The sequence below is a fragment of the Mixophyes fleayi genome, chromosome 4, assembly GCF_038048845.1.
Source record: "Mixophyes fleayi isolate aMixFle1 chromosome 4, aMixFle1.hap1, whole genome shotgun sequence".
Taxonomy (NCBI): domain Eukaryota; kingdom Metazoa; phylum Chordata; class Amphibia; order Anura; family Limnodynastidae; genus Mixophyes; species Mixophyes fleayi.
In genome coordinates this window covers 83,829,750-83,849,094 of record NC_134405.1, presented here as the reverse complement: position 1 = coordinate 83,849,094, position 19,345 = coordinate 83,829,750, and the positions used below count along the sequence as shown (strand labels likewise).

Below are 19,345 nucleotides of genomic sequence, written 5' to 3'. Positions count from 1 at the left end.
ATCAAAGCCAACATAATGTAATCATCTCCACTAAGCGGACAGATAAATCTTTCTGTCGGGGCATGTGTGAGCGGCTTCTTTCAGTATCTTCAGGGGGCCTGGAAGCACACTCTCGGGGATTTAAGGTTGTTTAACATCCCCCGGACGTGTGTTTAAGGCTTGCACACAAAGCCCGGCATTCACACACACGGTCCTGTGAGGGATCTGGCATATTGGGTTTCAATTTTTATTTCCACTGCACCAAGAAACAGAAAAGATCCTTCTAAAGAGAGAACGATACAAGACTGAGCTTCACGTACCCTCCGCCTAACAGCCGGGCTCCTCTAAATCAAGCAATGTAGGTAACAGTCTACATAAGTAACATACGAGCCACTCTCGGCAACTGCTCACAATGACATTGGGCTGGGACCAGTCACATGACTGTGGGCAACATATAAGAATGGCAAAAATATATATTTTATTTAAAAAAGGTTTCTGAAAATAAATTCTGATTTAAGCAAGATGTGTTCAGCATCAGGTTGACACATGAGGAAATTGTTTTATTTTAACCAGTGTCCCAAAATGAATAGAGACATTGTAGTGAAAGTTTCCTGGTAGTAAAAAGTATCACAATGGAGACATATATAAAAAACACATAAGTGTAACAAATTACCAAAAAAGATTGAAAACTGGGTTATTTGCTTATTCTCTAACCAGCCCTTAATACCAGGGATTGCAGATGTTACATTTGAAAAATAAAAAATGTCCACTTTTTCCATCATACAATCTTTTATAAAAGGTAAAGAACATCTTCTGCGCTCAATGTGTCTTCATGTAATATGACAGTGAACAATTTATAACTTATTTCAATGGTACTCGGAGACATCTCTCTAGAAAACTATAGAAAAAACTAAAAAAAAACTAAAAGTGACTTCTCTTAGAGCCAGTTATGCAGAGTAGACAGAAAATCTATCTGTCCTTGTTCCATGATCAATGTACAGCACTAGTTATTATGCTGATGTCGAAGTCAGAACTAAGCAGAACAGTCCGAGTGTGGGTGGAATAGTGAGATTTGTAAATTCGGATCCAGAACGAGGGATTATGGGTAACTTCTGGAAGCTGCACCTGCCCAGTCAGCACATCTAGTACCTGGGGATGGAAACGCTGCTGGAAACAGACGTTATCAAGAGGTTTAAAAAAGAAACCACGCTGCTGACAGCGATCCCAAGAACGGCACTTGAAGTGTGAATGTGGTCAGTGAGCGTGGGAATGCGGAATGTCAAGTCGATATAGAGCTGCCAAGTCTCCAAGAATTTCAGCACTTTCACACATCTCTGTACGCCGAGTTAAAGAGGCAGGAATAGAGAGTATAAGGTGAGCAGGGCCTGGGAAAGAGAAAGGATCTTTATAACAGTGCTTGCTCGGCAGACGTTAACACCTGCTAAAGAAAAAGCACATCAAAGTCTCAGCCGGGCCAGTAAAAAGGCTTACAAGTTAGGTGGGCCGAGCACAGTACATAGTGTAAATGTCTCTCACTGTCACATGTGAGATTTTTAACTGTGCCTGAAAAAAATGCAATAAGGCCGGCACACCTGACACCATATATTTATAGAGTAGCAGAAAATAGAGGGCAGGATGTCTATAATGTCTTTATCCCTGGTATCCAGAGAAGAGGTTGCGTTGAATGTAGTGCTTAATTCCATTCTGATATTGCACAAAAGATTTCATTAATGAGACCTGTAGCTTCCAGCAAAGAGGCCCTACCTGCCATGCAGACATGACTATTCCTAAAACAGGAAAGTAATCTCAGGAAACCTCTAAGCCACCGCTTGCCTGAAAGACAATTAGCAGGAAACATGGCAGCTTCCCAAAGATGGTTATCAACTGGGGCTTTGTTATACTGACTTCAAATGCAGTTGTCACGCCTCCGCTGTCTTAAAGGGGCAGAGAAGCTTGTACTCTTGCCCTGGTTAATGTGAGAGCATCTTTTACTTACAGCAATGCGTTACAATCAGGCATGGCATCAGGAGGAGAGGGTTGCTGTATGGGGGAGGGGCAGAGGTAAATCACTTATGTATCTTGTCTGTCTGCAGGTTATCTGTGGTGTGATGGGAGTTATTACCATAGGTTAGGCCTAATGTATGGTGCACATACTGCATCATTAACCATTTTCATGAACATTAATCAGTGACATCACTGGAGGCTTCCATTTTGTTGGTTGGAAAAACATTCCTGGGAATGTAGCCGATCACCTCACAGGAAGCAGGAAGTGACGGCATCTCAGTGATGCCACTACTTCATTGTCAAAATAGCTTCTTTCCCTGTGTGCGGGCGATTAGTGCATTTTAAACCGTGAACCCCCTCAATATCCTTGCTCTAAATGTTATGGTTACAATGCTTTCAGTGGAAATAATAATAATCAAAATATGATTTTATTATTATTATCTCAAATTGCTGTGCTGTTCTCAGTTTGTGAATTTAATCCACCTGTGGTAGCAGACATGATAAGTGATTTATGATTTGTCTTCTGTTGATCAAAATAATGTAACATTTTGCAAGATCAAAAAGCAAGCTAGACTGCTTTGTTACATCATTATCCCCCCTCCGTTCCCTCCTGGGACAGGTACGTGATGGGCCAAGTGCTCATTGCAACCAGAGCTGCTATAGCTCAGGCCTGGAAACAACTGTCTCCCCCGTCTTTGGCTAAGGTGATATCTAAAGTGAACTTCAGCTTTGAGATGGAGACCCTAGGAGTTCCGTATTCTACGGCAGCTACTTCCCCATTAGTGAAATGGCGTAGCTGGCATAATTACGTCACAGACGGAGGTGGGGCCCCATCCCAGTCCCCCCATAGGCTGGATATCTCCGACTCAGTGTCTCCTGCCTTGATTTAAGAAATATTTGCTTTTGGGCCTAGGTACAAGGATGGAATGGACTAGTCTCCGTATTGTAAAGTTAAAGTGACTTATGTTTAGAGTGCCAATCTTTAGTTTTACTTGTCAACTGACTATAATTATATTTAAATACTACAAAGTGATACATGTCTAGATTGCTGGTGTTTTATGACATATTGTTGTGTTTCGTCCCCACTATGTACCCCTTTCCCCTTTATGTCCTACCCTTTCCCTATTTCTTTTTTTTTTTGTATCCTTTGCAATTATCTTAGAAAATTCAATAAACTTTATTTCAGTTAAAAAAAAAAAAAAAAAAAAGCAAGCTAGACATGACGTAGTTATCTGAGAGAGCGAGGACCCACCTGGACTGACATAGGTGTGTGTTGCACTTCCGGACCTGAGCAGCAGGACGTGGCACATGAAGGCACATGCTCTCATTCACAATTAACATGGTTTTATTCACTATTTTTGTGCAGGACACAAGAGTCTTCCTTTCACCTGGAATAAAAAAATAACTAAACAATGAGTGAATGTATACATAAAGAAGACATTACAGATAATTAACTCAGAGGCATTGAAAAAGCTCCACAAAAATTAAGTGGATTGGCCGGTACTTGCTGTTTCCATCTTAGGTCATAAAGTCCCCCAGTGAGATCTTTATAAGAGCCTAAAAATGCTACACAAAGTCTGTTTAAAACATGTACATGATAAGCTGTCCAAGATTTTGTAGGAAATGTTGTAATGAACATATTGTACTACTCTTGTGAACGGACTGTGTTTTCTTGTATTGATTGCACTGTGCATCATTTGAATGCATGTAATATATCTGGAACATGGGGAGCAAACATCTGGTACACAGCACATCAAGGCTCTCGCTACCCAGACATGTACTCTAAGTTTAATGACAGTATCACAACTGTTGTAACAGTTCATTATTTTTTATTATATACATATATACACACACACACACACACACAATCATCATCATCATCATCATCATTTATTTATATAGCGCCAGCAAATTCCGTAGCACTTTACAATTGGGAACAAACATTAATAAAACAGTACTGGGTAATACATACAGACAGAGGTGTAAGAGAATATATCTTGGTTGAAACTGTTCAGAAGGTAACAGTGGAATTGTTTCAAGTAAAGCACTAAGGAATGTGTTGGTGCTGTATAAATAAATAATGATGATGAACTTCATGATACAACAAATGTTGCTTGCTCATAGTATGACAGAAAATCCAGGAACACCCCTGCACGGGGGCGTAGTGGTTAGCACTTCTGCCTCAGAGCACTGGGGTCATGAATTCAATTCCCGACCATGGTCTTATCTGTGTGGAGTTTGTATGTTCTTCCCGTGTTTGCGTGGGTTTCCTCCGGGTGATCCGGTTTCCTCCCACACTCCAATAAACATACTGGTAGGTTAATTGGCTGCTAATAAAATTTGCTAGTCTGTGTGTGTATGTTAGGGAATTTAGACTGTAAGCTCCAATGGGGCAGGGACTGATGTGAGTGAGTTCTCTGTACAGCGCTGCGGAATTAGTGGCGCTATATAAATAAATGGTGATGATGATGATGATGTACTGTAACTTTGCTCTGTCTATAAAAACCACCATTGGGTACCAGAGGCAGAAAAACTATTATAGGATCATATCCCAACTAATTCTGTTAATATACACTGAGGACCTGATTCATTAAGGCTCGCAATACGCATGTATTCAACAAGGAGCGGATCTGAAGAAACGTCTCTTGTTGAATACGGGCCTAGGGCTGCTCTGCTCGGACAGACAATACACTGCAGGATATGACCAATTCATATATAGGACATCCAGTCCCAATAGAACAGACAGAAAAAAAAATATTCAATCAATGTCACCTGTTAATAATATAGTCATTGATGACAAAATATTAAAACCTTTGTCCCCCCTTTTTCCCACAGAATACATTTATTAGTATGTTATGAATGTCTACTGCATTTTTACAGATGCTCCTGATTGGAAACACATGTTGTAGCTGCGTACACAGCTGTTATCACTAGTAATCGCTACTTACTATTATTTATTTATAAGGGGCTACATATTTGTTTTTCTTACTGACAGGTGTCAATTTTATGTTTTTCCTTACTGACTGTCCATAAATGTATTGATTGCTGTCAACCCGGCTTGGTGGTTAACTCACCACCTTTACTAATGGACATCAGTCATCACATGGCCGCCATTTCCTGAACACCCTGTGATTATGTAGCGGACATATAACCATCGTACTGGATTTATTCTGTATGACCGTGGGTAGCATTAAACTGCACACTTTAGTATACTATTCATAAACAACTTAAGATCAGAAGGATAAACATATCTTATTATAACATTATATCACTGGAAACAGAACAAAATGAAATATTAAATGCTAATATCACCTTTGTGCACTTTTCTTGCAGTGATTATTTTGCAAATATAATCACTGTCTTACATATAAGCATTTGCTTTATACCATCAACCCAAATAGGCCGGCGGGTGTGAATGGAGTAGAACAAAAAGATATTGTGCACAAACATACATATATTACACACACACACAAACCTGGAATGTGTGACTCTTTTTATAACATGAGGTAAAGACTAACACTTAGGGCTAGATTTACTAAGGTGCGGGTTTGAAAAAGTGGGGATGTTGCCTATAGCAACCAATCAGATTCTAGCTTTCATTTATTTAGTACCTTCTACAAAATGACACCTAGAATCTGATTGGTTGCTATAGGCAACATCCCCACTTTTTCAAACCCGCAGCTTAGTAAATCTAGCCCTTAATGTTGGAAGATAAAGAGACAGCACTGAACATCTGTAATTTGGAAATCTAGCCTTCCTGAAGTACAGACGTGGATATATAAATATTATAAGAAACAGTATAGGATCCTATTGCTGTTTTACTGCATTTGGCAACCAAAAAGGAAACATTTGTGGTTTTATAGTCTGAGCAAACTTCATATCACATGACTGTTCCAGTTTACAAAACATGAGTCCCTTAGGCTTGCTCCAAGTACACAGTGGGATACCAACCAGGGTCACAGGCAAGACTCACTATATCTCTGTAATACTGCATAATAAGAGGATATGGATGTAGTGTAACCTTACCTCCCCCACACTGCACGCTGCATCCCTCCCAGCTGCTGTGGGTCCACATATATAGTGGGTCTGTCTGCTTCTCCAGCTCAGTCCTCTGTTCTGCTGACTGGTTCACCGGGATGGTATATTCATAATGAATGCCAAAGTTCTGATCATGGAACAGCAAAACCTAAATCAGAGATTTTAAAAATAGAAATGTTCAGACTTACATAAACTCTACTTCTTCCAATCATATAAACACCTGTCAGGCAGTATATAATAAGAACTGAATTGTTTCAGTAAAACTTTAAAGAGTTATATCTGTGGTAGCAATGAGCTACACGGGAAGACATTATGGAATGTGAAAGTAATGTACTCCGATTACCCATGTCCACGATTGTGTGCAGACTCACCGATACTTTACTTTGCAGAAGTGTTCTGAACTCAGATCTTGCAAAAAGTAGTCAATAACGTTCATTTACTAACATGCAGCCCATTTCATTTTTATTGTAAATGTGCCCATCTGTACTCTTGAAACATTAAAAATTGAACACCCACTTACACCTGGAGAGGTATAGTGTGCAGCATAAGTAGCGTACAGTAAGTGTAGCACACCCACTGGAGATTTGACCCTAACAGGACTTAAACATATATACACTATATGGACAAAAGTATTCGGATGCTTGACCATTACACCAACAGGGACTGTAATGACATTGTAATCAAATACATGTACTTTTAGTATGGAGTTGGTCCCCCTTTTGCAGCAATAACAACATCCACTCTTCTAAGAAGGCTTTCCACAATATATTGGGGTTTCTCTGGAAATTTGTGTCCATTTATTCTGTAGAGCATTTATGAGGTCAGGCCCTGATGTTGGACGAGAGGTCCTGGCTCGCAATCTCTGTTCCAGTTCATCCCAAAGGTGTTCGATGGGGTTGAGGTCAGGGCTCTGAGCGGACCAGTCAAGTTCTTCCACACCGAACTCATCAAACCATATCTTTGTAGTCCTTGCTTTGTGCACTGGGGCACAGTCATGTTGGAATAGAAAAGGGCCTTCCCCAAACTGTTGCCCAAAGTTGAAAGCATAGCATTGTCCAAAAGGACTTGGTATGCTCCTTCACTGGAGATAAGGGGCCTTGCCCAAACCCTGAAAAACAGCCATATACTTTTATCCCTCCTCCACCAAACTTCACAGTTGGCATAATGCAGTCAGGCAGGTAATGTTCTCCCAGCATCTGCCAAACCCAGACTCGCCCATCTGACTGCCAAACAGAGAAGCATGATTCGTTACACCATAGAACATGATTCCACTGCTCCACAGTTCAGTGCCGATGTGCTTTACACCACTCCATCCGACGCTTGCCATTGGTCTTGGTTATGTGAGGCTTGCATGCAGCTGTTCATCCATAGAAACCCATTCTATTAAGCTCCCGCCGCGCAGTTTTTGTGTTTACATTAATGCCATTAATGTGACAAAGGAAGTGGTTTGCAACAGGCCTCTAAGAGAGGAGTTTGGTATTTAGCTGACAGTCTGCAGCAGGACAAGTCTATAAAGAGTTACACATTTCGACAGAAGTGCACTTAGGTTAAAGATATACAAGTGGAGGACATATGTGTAACAAAATAATAGTAAAGAGTATGATTTAACTTTACATATTTTGAAGTGGTTTAGAAGTATCCTTTTCCAAAGTATCTGACTGGGTGTATCTGCACTGAGATTCATCAAGCAGAACACCTAAGGAGACCCTTCTATATAGGCCAGGTGGAAGTGTCACCTGTCCATCAAGTTAGGGTTGTGGGAGGGGTGTAATGTATAAAATCCGGAGTTGTTCATGGCGAATAAGTTAGATATATACATAGATATAGATATATAGACCATCTATATCCCTTGAATCTTGTTTGAGTATCTCATCCTGAAAAACTAAATTTTATTTTTGCATGCAGGAGCAATACGAGACACATTCGGTGCACCTAGACCACTAGACCATACTTAGCTAGTATCTCTCAGATCCACCCATTTCTTTTCAGAAAATGTAAGCTTTGCAACCTGCAAATCTGGAAATATAAAACGGGGCTCCTTATGCCACGCTCTAAACAGAATGTGACAAGAACAAACTTCTCTAAAAGGTCCGTCTGCATCTGTAAATGCCAGAAAATTAAGCATACATGAATTTCTGGCGTTTTGCTGTGTCCAATAATGTCTTCTCCCACTTGTCTGAACAGCAGAGATGTGCATGTATGATCCCAATGGTGCAGTGTTTTTAGAGAAGTTTTGCACACATTGGGCCCTATTTAGAATTGGAACAATGTCCAACTCAGGGACACAGAAATGCTCTTTGTTTTACTGCACATACTTTTGGATACATTTACACATATTGGGCCCGATTCATAAAGGAATGTAAAGGCCGTATTTTATGTAAAATTGCTTTGTGCTTGCTCAGAAATCGACTATACACCAGTGAACGAAAGTCCATCCAATTAATCTCTGACGACAACAAATGACACCTCCTACCGCCTACGATTTCAAGGGAGGATTGGGAGGGAAGGGGTGTATGCACGAAGTGTTAATGTACAGTAAGGATGTGCCATGGTTGAGCACGCATATATCCGAATTCAAACTTGGGGCACGTGGTTTTCAGCTGCATCACTTGCAACAAGTACAGGTCGGGTGTAAATGCCGACTGACAGTGATGTGTGCTAGAACATGTGTTGACAATCAAGACCAACTGTAAGAATACATATCAGCTGCAGTATATATTTTCATTAATGATTATTAACAGTTGTTAATGTATTTAATAAATTACATTTTTTTTCTGTGCTCTCTGATGGGACTTTCTCTATACATTTGCACTGTTCGTATCCTGAACTGTGTTGTGTCTGTCTGTATGTATGTGGCAAGTGCCATAGAGGTAGAGTGTACTTAGACCCGTATTCAACTAGAAACGTTTCGCGAGATCCTTTTCTCTTTGCATGCAATTTCCGTCTGTTAAAAAAAAGAAAATGTAAAAATTGTGTTCACTTTGCATTCCTTAATGAATCAGGCCAGTACATTTTTTTTTTTTTTTACTTCTATAGGTATGCTGCGCTGGACACATCTCAAGATATGTCCAGCTCCCAAATAGTAGCTTTTATGCCAGATGTAACAATTGTATATACTTAGGCCCCACGATAGTACATACTCGACAGTGTTAGTAGTAAATGCTAATGTTGCATTATCCTATTTGTCCATAACATAATAATGTAATGAAGCGTATATATACACAAGAGAGAAAACTCTTGACAGTTATTAATAAATGCAAAAGTTGCATTTGCAATATAAAATGTAACCAAATACAAACACCACATCTGTTATTTTATACTTTAACAATGAAATGGAAACTTCTTTCCTGCAGTAGTTGAAAAGGAAATGTCAATCAAGTAATGCAGATAGACGAATGTGACTTGTTACTATAGTCAGAATGATTTAAGAGCTCAAGGGGGGTCAATATGCAAACAGCCAATCAGAAGCTGCTACATAGCGCTGCTAGTATCACCATCATTCCGTATCATTATAAAAGTGCTCCAGAACCCAACAAGGGATACACCTCCTAAAAGGTGTATCTGGGAATGCGTCCACGTCTAATTGCTTCACCTCTCCAGGCATAAGGGGATACAAGTCAGTGGTATGAAAAAGCCTATATATGGACGAATGTGTTTATCTTAATCAAAATAACGTGATTTATATGAAACCACAGAATCCACAGCGTAGCACAATCAAGAAAAAAAATACAGATAATGGACAAGAGAAACAACAGAATCAGTAAAAATCAATACAAGAGACTATAGAGAAGACACAACTAGAACAAAGGAAACATTACAAAGAGGATGAGGAGATATGAGGTAGAGAGGGACAAGCTTCTAAGAATTAACATTAATAGAATTAGGGTAGTAAACGGAGATGAGAGGTGGAGGTAAAGTGGCAGGTGGAATGTGAGGAGGAAATTGTTTTAGGATGGGGTCCTGTAAGCAAAGGGTAAAAAGGTGAGTTTTGAGGGAGCTTTTGAAAGATTTGAGGTTGGGGGCGAGTATGATTGTACATGGCAGTGAGCTCCAGATGTGGGGAGCAGTGTGGGCAAAGTCTTGAAGGCTGGAGTGTGAGGTGGTGATAGGTGATGACGAGCGGCAGAGGTCATTGACAGAATGTAATGGGCGAGTAGGGGAGTACTTTTTAACAAGGTCGGAGATGTAGAAGGGAGAGGCATTAAAGAGGATGATGGTCTTGATGGCAACTTGGGAGCGAAAAGGCAAATTTTGGCAATGTTAAGAAGGTGGAGGCATAAGGAATGGGCAAGGGACTGGATGTGGGGAGTGAAACTGAGGGCAGAATCAATGATGACCCCCAGACAGCATGTGTGGGGATCAGGGGAGAGGGCGACACCATCAACTTTTAGGGAGATCAGAGGAGGGTATGTGACACTAGGTGGTAGACAGATTATAAGCTCAGTTTTAGATAAGTTGAACTTGAGATATCGCGCACAGGTAGATTTGACTGTCATCTGTATACAGGTGATACTGGAGGTCAAAGGAGTGTACAAGGTCACCAACAGAGGAGACATGGACAGTGATGGGAGCAAATCGCGAAGAAAGAGGTCTCTGCTCATCTTAGCTTATAAATTAGAGAGGAGACTAAGTACATTGGAGTCTATGTTACATTTGAGTTGCTCTCAAATGGTATATTATAGGTAGATAGATTTAAAGCCGACATAGATGCTTATGAATGCTTTCAAGTTCCATTAGAACTTATCAATTTCAATTAAGAAAGGGAGAAGAGAATATTGGATAATGCCATATTATGGAAACATAAAAGTGTCCACATCAGTTAGCTAATGTTGTTACAGGAAAGCACAGCTGTGAAATCCATTTACTGCACTGGATTTTCATGGTCAATGCAACTCCTTAACAGGCAGTTTTGGATGATGCTTTGTTCTGATGCGGTTGTATAATTGTTTTCTGATGCTCCTAACAATGGCTGTGCTTCAGGCACTTTCAAAGTGCTGTGTCTTCCTCTACATTGTTTAAACAACAGACCTCTATTCACAGCCTCCCCTTTCAGTCCTCTCTTTGATTAGGTTTTTGCTGCACGCTTATTTCCTATGTGAGGTGCTGCTGGGTGTCAACTCCCTCCCTGAGTGTTTGTCAGTTCATGGAAACAATTCTCTGAATCGCTATGCAAGTTGAAAGAATCAGAAAGCTTTGTCTACACTGGGAAGGGTGCCCAGGAAAACACAGCACCGGAATAGTTCAGCCTGGAATGGGTTCCTTTGATATCTATCATAGGACACTCCAGAACTGCTATATTACTGCAATAATCCTCTAAAGTATTTGTTCAATATTGAAATCTGACTGCACTAGTACAATTTTGTACTCAGTCCAGTAAAATATTTAAAATATTGGGTTTTTAATGATTTAGGGGCATATTCAATTGTTAGCGAGTTTCGAAGTTCGAGCGCGTGAAGTCATTTTTTGGCCTTTTTTCCTTATTTTCGAGTGCGGAAACTTCTCCCGCAATTCTAATCTTTTTTTTATTTTTACCGAAACGATGTTATCGCGCTCCAACCGTTTGTTAATGTTAAAGTATAGGCTGGATGCGAACCCTCAGCGGAAAAAGCTATTCAATTGTTTTTTAACGCTGAGTGTGAAACAGGCAAATTTGCTGTTTCATCTCGCGCCTCCTTGGTCTGCTCAAAGAATTTTTTTTTTATTAAGTTAAGAAAAATATACATTAAACTGAAAAAATAGGTGTAAAAGTTCATAAAAATAACCGAAAAACTGAGAAGTACTTAAAAAAGTGTAATAATAATTAATAATTTTTGGAAAGTTCCCCCTTTAGAAAAAAACATTAGTGGTGCATGTATTTAAATGTTTTTATATCATTTTTTTTAGAGGGGGGGTGGTTGTGCCTGACCTCAGTCAGCTCTCGGTGAAAAGTAGCATGTTTTTTTTTTTTTTTAAAAACCAAAATTGTTTGCTCCCCACTCTATTTAGTCTTAGCCCTAGTGCTGGCAGGCTATTGATGTGTGAGTTAAAATCTTGGCGTAGGGTTCCCCCTATTTTAATTGAACCAGCACTAGGCAAATCAGCCGGGGTGATAGGCACTATAGCAGGGGGGGGGGGGGGAACGCAGTTTGGGTCCCACGGCCATAATGACTAAACACCCACAGACTGTTCAGCGCTGGCCTGGATTCCCTAGGGAGTGTGGTCCACTGAAAAATGTAAGCGGGCCACCCTCCTAGGGACACCCAGCCCAGTGCCGATAGCACTAGGGCTCTTCCTACTACCCCTGGGCTGTGAGAAGTAGGGTAATAAATGGGGATTTTGTATGAAAAAAAAAACCAAAAAAATAATTTTGATTTGTGGAACTACATGTCCCAGCCAGCCATGTTGGCCTAAATAGTGTGGGCATGCTGCTACTTGTCTAACTACAAGCACCAGCGTACCCATGGCATCCAGGGCATGTTTGCACTTGTAGAACCACAAGTGCCAACATGCTCTTACATCCATGGCTGGCTGTAATCTGTAGTTCCACAAAGTAAAATGTTAAATAAAAGCACAACACCCTCATTCCAACCACAAATCTTTATTAAAAATAATAAAACCCCAAGAAATACAGCATAGATACAACACCCATAGATTTTTATTGAAAAAAACCCAAAACAAAATACTCACCATTGACGAAATCCTCAGTTTTATGATGCTTTACCTACACACACTCATTTACGCAAAGTCCCAAAAATTATTTGTACCTTCGAAGAAATGTCCGGCTTGCCCACTGTGCCACAAATATTTGTACCTTACAAATGTCCATGCTTGGCCAGTGTTCAAGAAATGTTTGGAAATGGCAAAAAATTTACCTCCTTGTAAAATCTTTTAATCTGCTGTCCAGGGGGAGGGGGGGGGGAGGGCATTGTTGCTTGCAGTGCTGGGGCCCTTTTTGATTGCAGTGTGGGGTCCTTCTTGATTGCAGTGTGGGGGCCCATTCTCTTGTGCAGTGCTGGGGCCATTCTTGATTGAATTAATTTGCATTCATTTTTTTATACTAAAATGACTGCGTTAACCACTCCTCATTTCAAACCCGCTAGGACCAATAATAGAGCGCGAGGGGGTGGATGCAATATAACAATTGAATTGAGCGGGGTTTTTTTTAAACGAACGCTCAAACAGGAAAAAACGAGCGGGGGTTTTTTGGGTTTTTTTTCGAGCGCAGGATTTTCACCCGTCTCGCTAACAATTGAATATGCCCCTTAGTGTACATAAAGTAAATTTCCCTGTTATTTATATACACGTGTCGCTTTCTTCCACTCAGATAATATTCATGTGGCCAAGACATATGGTTTTATTTCACATCTTAAGGGTAATTTCTGCATGTGCAGCTCCAGCGCATCTGCTGCTTTCTGCTAAGCAGAGCAAATCCTATGATAACACTAGTTGCAGCCTATGCCCACTTGTGGTCACTAAGGTAGTTGCGGCTTGGTCACATGATTTGCGTTATCATGGCAGTCCCCTACCACTTTGCAAGCTGTTAGACACCTAGGAACAGGGCATTCATTATGGGCACCCTGACACCCCACTGGCTCTGCCCTGCCCCACTTACCTAGTGTGGAGCAGGGGTGAGGCGGCATCTTCTTGGGAGTGTGGAGCTGGGCTATAACATCACAGCACCACACCCCCAGCCCTATAAAACACGGAGGGGCAGCAGTCGGCCGCGTCACAGGTAAGTCGTTGTGGTGGCGCTGTAATATATATATATCCACTGCAGCACTATTCACTGAATGGGACACATTATGTCACTCATTTAATGTTTTAGGCACCCCCTACACCCTGGCCTCGTAAGCAACCACCTAGGTTTGCCTAGTGGTAGCGCTGGCCCTATAAGTGCCTTCCCAAAATAATTGCTTGTTGTCCTGGGTCCAGGAGTCTCCCAGCTATACCAAGGGAGTAGACAACTATGAATTAATCAGGTGAGAGGTCATAGAGTGGAAGTAGGCTGGATGAGATGTAAATGTGCACCTTTTTATGGTCAGGACAGGTGCATTTTTGCAAAACTAAATGTGCTGTGTATCCAAATAGATAGCAGTTAGTAGTGGACCCTTTACACACAACACTTATGATTCAGAGAAATAAATATTTTACAATAGCCACCTCTTTACCAATAATACCCATGACCCCATTTGTCTATGTCAATTGCTCTTTAACATGGGCCACAGGGAGGCCACAATACTAGTCTGTTACAGCTTCTACTTGGTAAAAGATGTAAATACTTGTGTTACAAATACAGAAAAAAACATGTCTGCAGTACAAGATTCCCTGTTTCGTAGGAAAACCAAGACTACTGTCGGCCATATTTTAAGCAAAAATGGTAATTTAAGGCCAAAGTAAAATTATAACTTGACAAAAACATAAAGCTTTCAGGTGAAATAAGGTAAGGAAAGGGATTGCTTGGCTGTACCTTAGACAGTCATCACCTAGATTTAGGAACGCAGGAAAGTACTGTAACATTACAGAGTATTATACAACAACAAACATATTTCATTATCAAAGTGTGTAAGCTGTATTAATGTTGCAGTCCTCTACAGAATAGCATTCTAGACTGTAACACGAATGTCAGAGCATTCTCTCCAGTTACATATGCTAATATTAACACCTCCATGTGTTGTTACAGCCCCATTCATATAACATGAGCGAATGTCAATATATTACCATCAGATGCAATGGCGTTGTTGTGGGTCCTTTGGCAGATATCTTCTCCCACAATCCCCGGCGTACATAGCGGATGGTGGTCCCTGCGATTTGAAACTCCCCAGGAAGCTCAATTTTCCAGTCGCTGTTAATGGATTTCTTAATGGAATCTTTCAGAGCTGAAAGAGTTAAGCGTAAGATGCACATCAATTGCTTGCTGGATCTGTCCCTGCTACCTGTCATATGTAGGGCAGATCCCATTTATCTAAGGGTTAAAAGAATATATTTTCCATGGTGTAAAGTGACAATAAAGCCATGCGTTCCTTGTATAACATTGCATTCTCTGCGCAGGCTCCTATTCCTCTGTAATCTCCTCTCCCTACTCTGTGGTCCCCAGTACGTGCTCTCAAGTTCCCATATTCTCTTTCCTCATTGTGCACTTTTTCCATCACACTCTCTGCCAAGTTCTCTTCTTTTCCTGCTACCTATAGCCCATGTGCTCCCGTTCAGTATCCAAGAGCTGCAATGGCTACAAGCATCAAATTACTTTCTTATATGCCTAACTTATTCCCTAGCAAACATTCTATTTTCTTTGGCTTTTGCAGACAGAGCCGTCTATGTGTGGACTGTTGCTGGTGCCAGCACACATTTCTTTGTGGGATGAGATTTTATAATGAGTTTTTTCTTGTCCATCACAAATCTAAAAAAGCCTTTACAGTATGAATCGGAGCCTACTCTCACTCCTTCCTGTTGCTTACACTGTACAGACTCAAAATGATAACATGACACTGGCTACCCCAGATGAACCTGCCTTCTACAGATCTGGTTGATCTGCTCACAGGAATGACCTTTCTATGTATTGCAAGTAAAGTGGACTTTTACATAAAATCTGACCTATACAGAGGACAGCAGTGGCCACCCACTGTGGATTTTCTTAGTCTGACATAATGTAAAAGTGTCCAAACATTATATAAATATAAAAAGGTGCATAGTGATATCATCATCAATTTATTACATGGAACATCATTCCCAATATGCTAAATAATAATAGCCAAAGTTAACTAATGCTAATTCCTGCTCCAGGCACTCCTATACTATAATGATCCATTTGACTTGTATAAGATCATTATCTGGCACTGCAACCATTTATGGATCGCAAACGCTGCATTATAGGGTATTGTCGTCCGACTTTGGCTGCAATACCACAGTGTGTGTGAGCAGCTTTAGTACGATAAAAGATTTACTGCAAGTATGTAACTACTACCAGAGATGGATAGGACAGCTCTGAGGCCCCTACAGTTCTTGGCTACTACCCAAACCATTCTTATTATAACCCACCAGTGTCTCACCACTGTATTCTCTTTTCGCATTTATACCATCTGCCATTTCTGCTCACACACACACACACACACACACACACAGCAGCTTTCCCTCTCCACCTGTAACCATACCTCAATCGTTCCTCTTTCCCTCTCAAACACCTCACCCCTTTTATCTGCTCCATACATCTCCCCCCTTTCATTTTCTCTTTCATTTCCCGTTTGATTCACATGCCACAGAGTACAGAGTACAGCCACCACCACACAAGTGATGAACGTCCTGGACAATTGTTACTAACATAAATAAACACATGATGATTCTGTGCATTGGACATACATGTAACTAGATTTGTACTCTTTGCAGTTCATGGACATGGAGCGAGCAATACTTGCAGCACTTTAATCATCAAATGTGATATTGCTTTAGGAAACTTTTCAGTGAAGTGCGTGTGAATAATGTATGGGTAGACCACATAGATGAGTACACACACAGTCCCTCTGCCAGATTATAAACCCACAAGGAGTAGGGACAAAAATAATCAGCAAGCTCAGATAGGACCTGTCTGGCTAATAGCAAACATTGTGTGATGTCTGTACATTTGCACTAATTGTTTCCATGCAAGTTATTGTAAATGTCAGGAAACCGATATCAGAGCATTTATTTAACACTGTAAAATGATAGCCTATCACATAAAGCAGCAAGGTAAGATACATGGTAATGAGAGATGAGAAAATGCTGATGGGAACAGATGGGATACGGAATATGTTGGCGCTATATAAATGATGATGATGATGATGATGATGGGAAAGAAAGATATTGAGAGGTGAAGACGAGTGGACCAAAGGTATTAGAATTGAAATGGTGAAAAACGTGGACAATGAAATGCAGAGTTAGTAAGGAAGATGGATGAATAACCTTCTTTCAAATGGACACAGACTCATGTAGAGTTGGACACGTTTGCAGCCCGAACATACACGTAAAGTGCAGGCTGTAAAAGTTGTTATTTTGCATGGCATGTATCTAATATGCAAGTCACAATAGTGTGTTAGAATGTGTCCGCGTATGAAGATCTGCTTAGAGTATAATGATGCGGCCTCATACTAGATTTGCCAGTCATGTTTTAATGTAAAAAAAAATGTGAATTATGCTTACTGTTAAGTCCAATACAATGAGTAGAATCCAGTTTAGGTTAAGAAAAGTCCCCAGACAGTATATAAGACAGCCCCTCAAATCCCCCTACATCTTTGAGTGACTTCTCAAGTTTTCTATGAAAACACATAACAGGCTCAAGGAATGAAAGCTGGATACTCTGGATTTGAATGAAGAATTGGGCTTTGACATAGGAGATCTGGTCTAGGAAGCAGAGGCCATGTTTATACCATTAACATCTCCCAGGCTACAATAAATTATAGCTGGTGAGGCCAAAATGGAAGGATTACTATTACTTCTGCCTTCTCGTTTTTGATCTTTTTAGAATATAAATGATGAGTGGAAACAGAGAGAAAACATAACCCAGGCAAAATATCCATGGAACTGTCAGTGTCAGAGCACATATTCTATCTGCCTTTTGAGCTTTGTGCTGAGAGAAGAATCTGGGTACCTTGACATTTCTGTTTGTTGCCATACAATCCACAATAGGAAGCTTTAATTTTCCTATCAGTAGTTATAACATGTCCTGGTCAGTCCACTCTCCTGGATGAACCCATTTTCCACTGAGGTTATCAACTATTATATTCTGCTTGCCAGATGCCCCCCAACATTAGCAGTAACCAGACCAGGCTATGAGTGCTGGTGTTTGGTTCACTTCTGTGTCGCAATTTTGTGAACATACCCTACCATCTCTCCGGGTGCAAGGAGATGCATATTAGGGATGTGCAAAGAACTAGATACGGCTACAGCATACACAATTTTGGTGCAGTATGAAAATGCATAACTTATCAATAAGTGATCCAGCCACATATAAAAGTCTGGTTTCTTTGCATAACTTATTGTATAAATTTATTTTAATTAGTAGTACAGGACGCCAATGTAGAACATCGCAATCGTACTGATTTCTTGTATTGGAAATGTATTGATTTCTGAGTCTGTTTGCCATGTAGGAGGAATTTATTTATGTAACTTCTGAAGGCAGGCAATCCCATACTAATCTCCTGCTAATTAGGCCTTTCATTTGTGAGTGACCAAGACCTCTTTAGCTTGAATACACAGGAAGGGGTCATTACCTTGTTTATCCTGTCTTGTTAAAAGATAGACGAACTACATGAATAATGGAACCAGTAAACAATTTATGAAATCACAGATTGATGTGAATTTTGTTTAAGTAAATTGCGTTAAATCCAATATTAGAGAATATATTACATCCTGACGGTAAACATTGAATGCAATATCTCAGACTTTCTGGTGCTAGCTAGGATCAGGGGGCTGGGTTACCTCCTGCCACCATGTGTGTTAGAATCAGTAAATACTAAGGTCTGTTTGACCATGTAAAGTAGTATTATTCCATCTGTATCTTCTGGAGGATCGATAGTACTTCAAACTAGCGTGTAAAACTCCTTATTAGAACTGCTTGATTTAATAAAACATCACAACTTCAAGATCCTTCTTTGACACCTACTTACCTGCTGTAATACCTTTGACCTACAGATTAGTCCAACGTAATCCGTTATCCGGAATCCGTTATCCGGCTGTTCTGAGGTTGGGAATCAGCATCTAATAACGCTCTGTCCGCTACCCCGCAGCTCTGGCCAGTGTGATAGGCCAGTGGGAACTATCCACTGCAACCCTGATCTAAAGGAAGAGATCAGATGTACCAGTCCAGGTGCCCAGCAAGGGGGAGCACTATCAGCGAGTGTTACCCAGAAGGACGCAGTTCTAGGTGCCGGTGAAGGGCAGAGACCCTCCTACTATATTTAGAGAGGCGCAATTGGGATAAAGAAAGGAGACAGTGGCAAAGCAAGCCCAGACGGTCCCCAGCAACCCGGACAGAGTGGCATAGGAGCTCCATCCTGTCACTACAACCAACTCTAAATGAGCTGATGAGAAGATGTTCTTTCTTCCTCTTTTTAATGAATACCAATAAAAGTTGAGGTTTTATTATTAATCTACTCACAGAGTGCCCCAATTAAATACATTTTTTCTCTCTTCTTGTTTACTTTAAAATGTTACCCAGGTGCTCACCAGCTTACTCCTACCTCCCATGCACTCCTGCTTCTTCTGTACAGTACTTCTTCCCCCCACCCCTCTGTCTTAAACCAATATCCTTTGTAGGTGCCTCGCCCCACTGCTGCACTGCGCCAAGCCCACATCCTCTCTTGTGCCTCGTGATGAG

At 40.7% G+C, this 19,345-nt stretch overlaps 1 protein-coding gene across 2 annotated transcripts in view; it reads right to left on the bottom strand.

The window, feature by feature from the left end:
- ADAMTS17 (ADAM metallopeptidase with thrombospondin type 1 motif 17) overlaps positions 1-19,345 on the bottom strand; it is a 156,777-nt gene that overhangs the window by 25,805 nt on the left and 111,627 nt on the right. For both annotated transcript variants that reach the window (XM_075207698.1, XM_075207696.1), the window contains 3 exons: positions 14,719-14,876; positions 6,010-6,169; positions 3,236-3,371 (listed from right to left, as the gene is read on the bottom strand). In XM_075207698.1, coding sequence (XP_075063799.1) covers positions 3,236-3,371; positions 6,010-6,169; positions 14,719-14,876 — 454 coding nt within the window. The remainder of the gene's footprint in view (positions 1-3,235; positions 3,372-6,009; positions 6,170-14,718; positions 14,877-19,345) is intronic.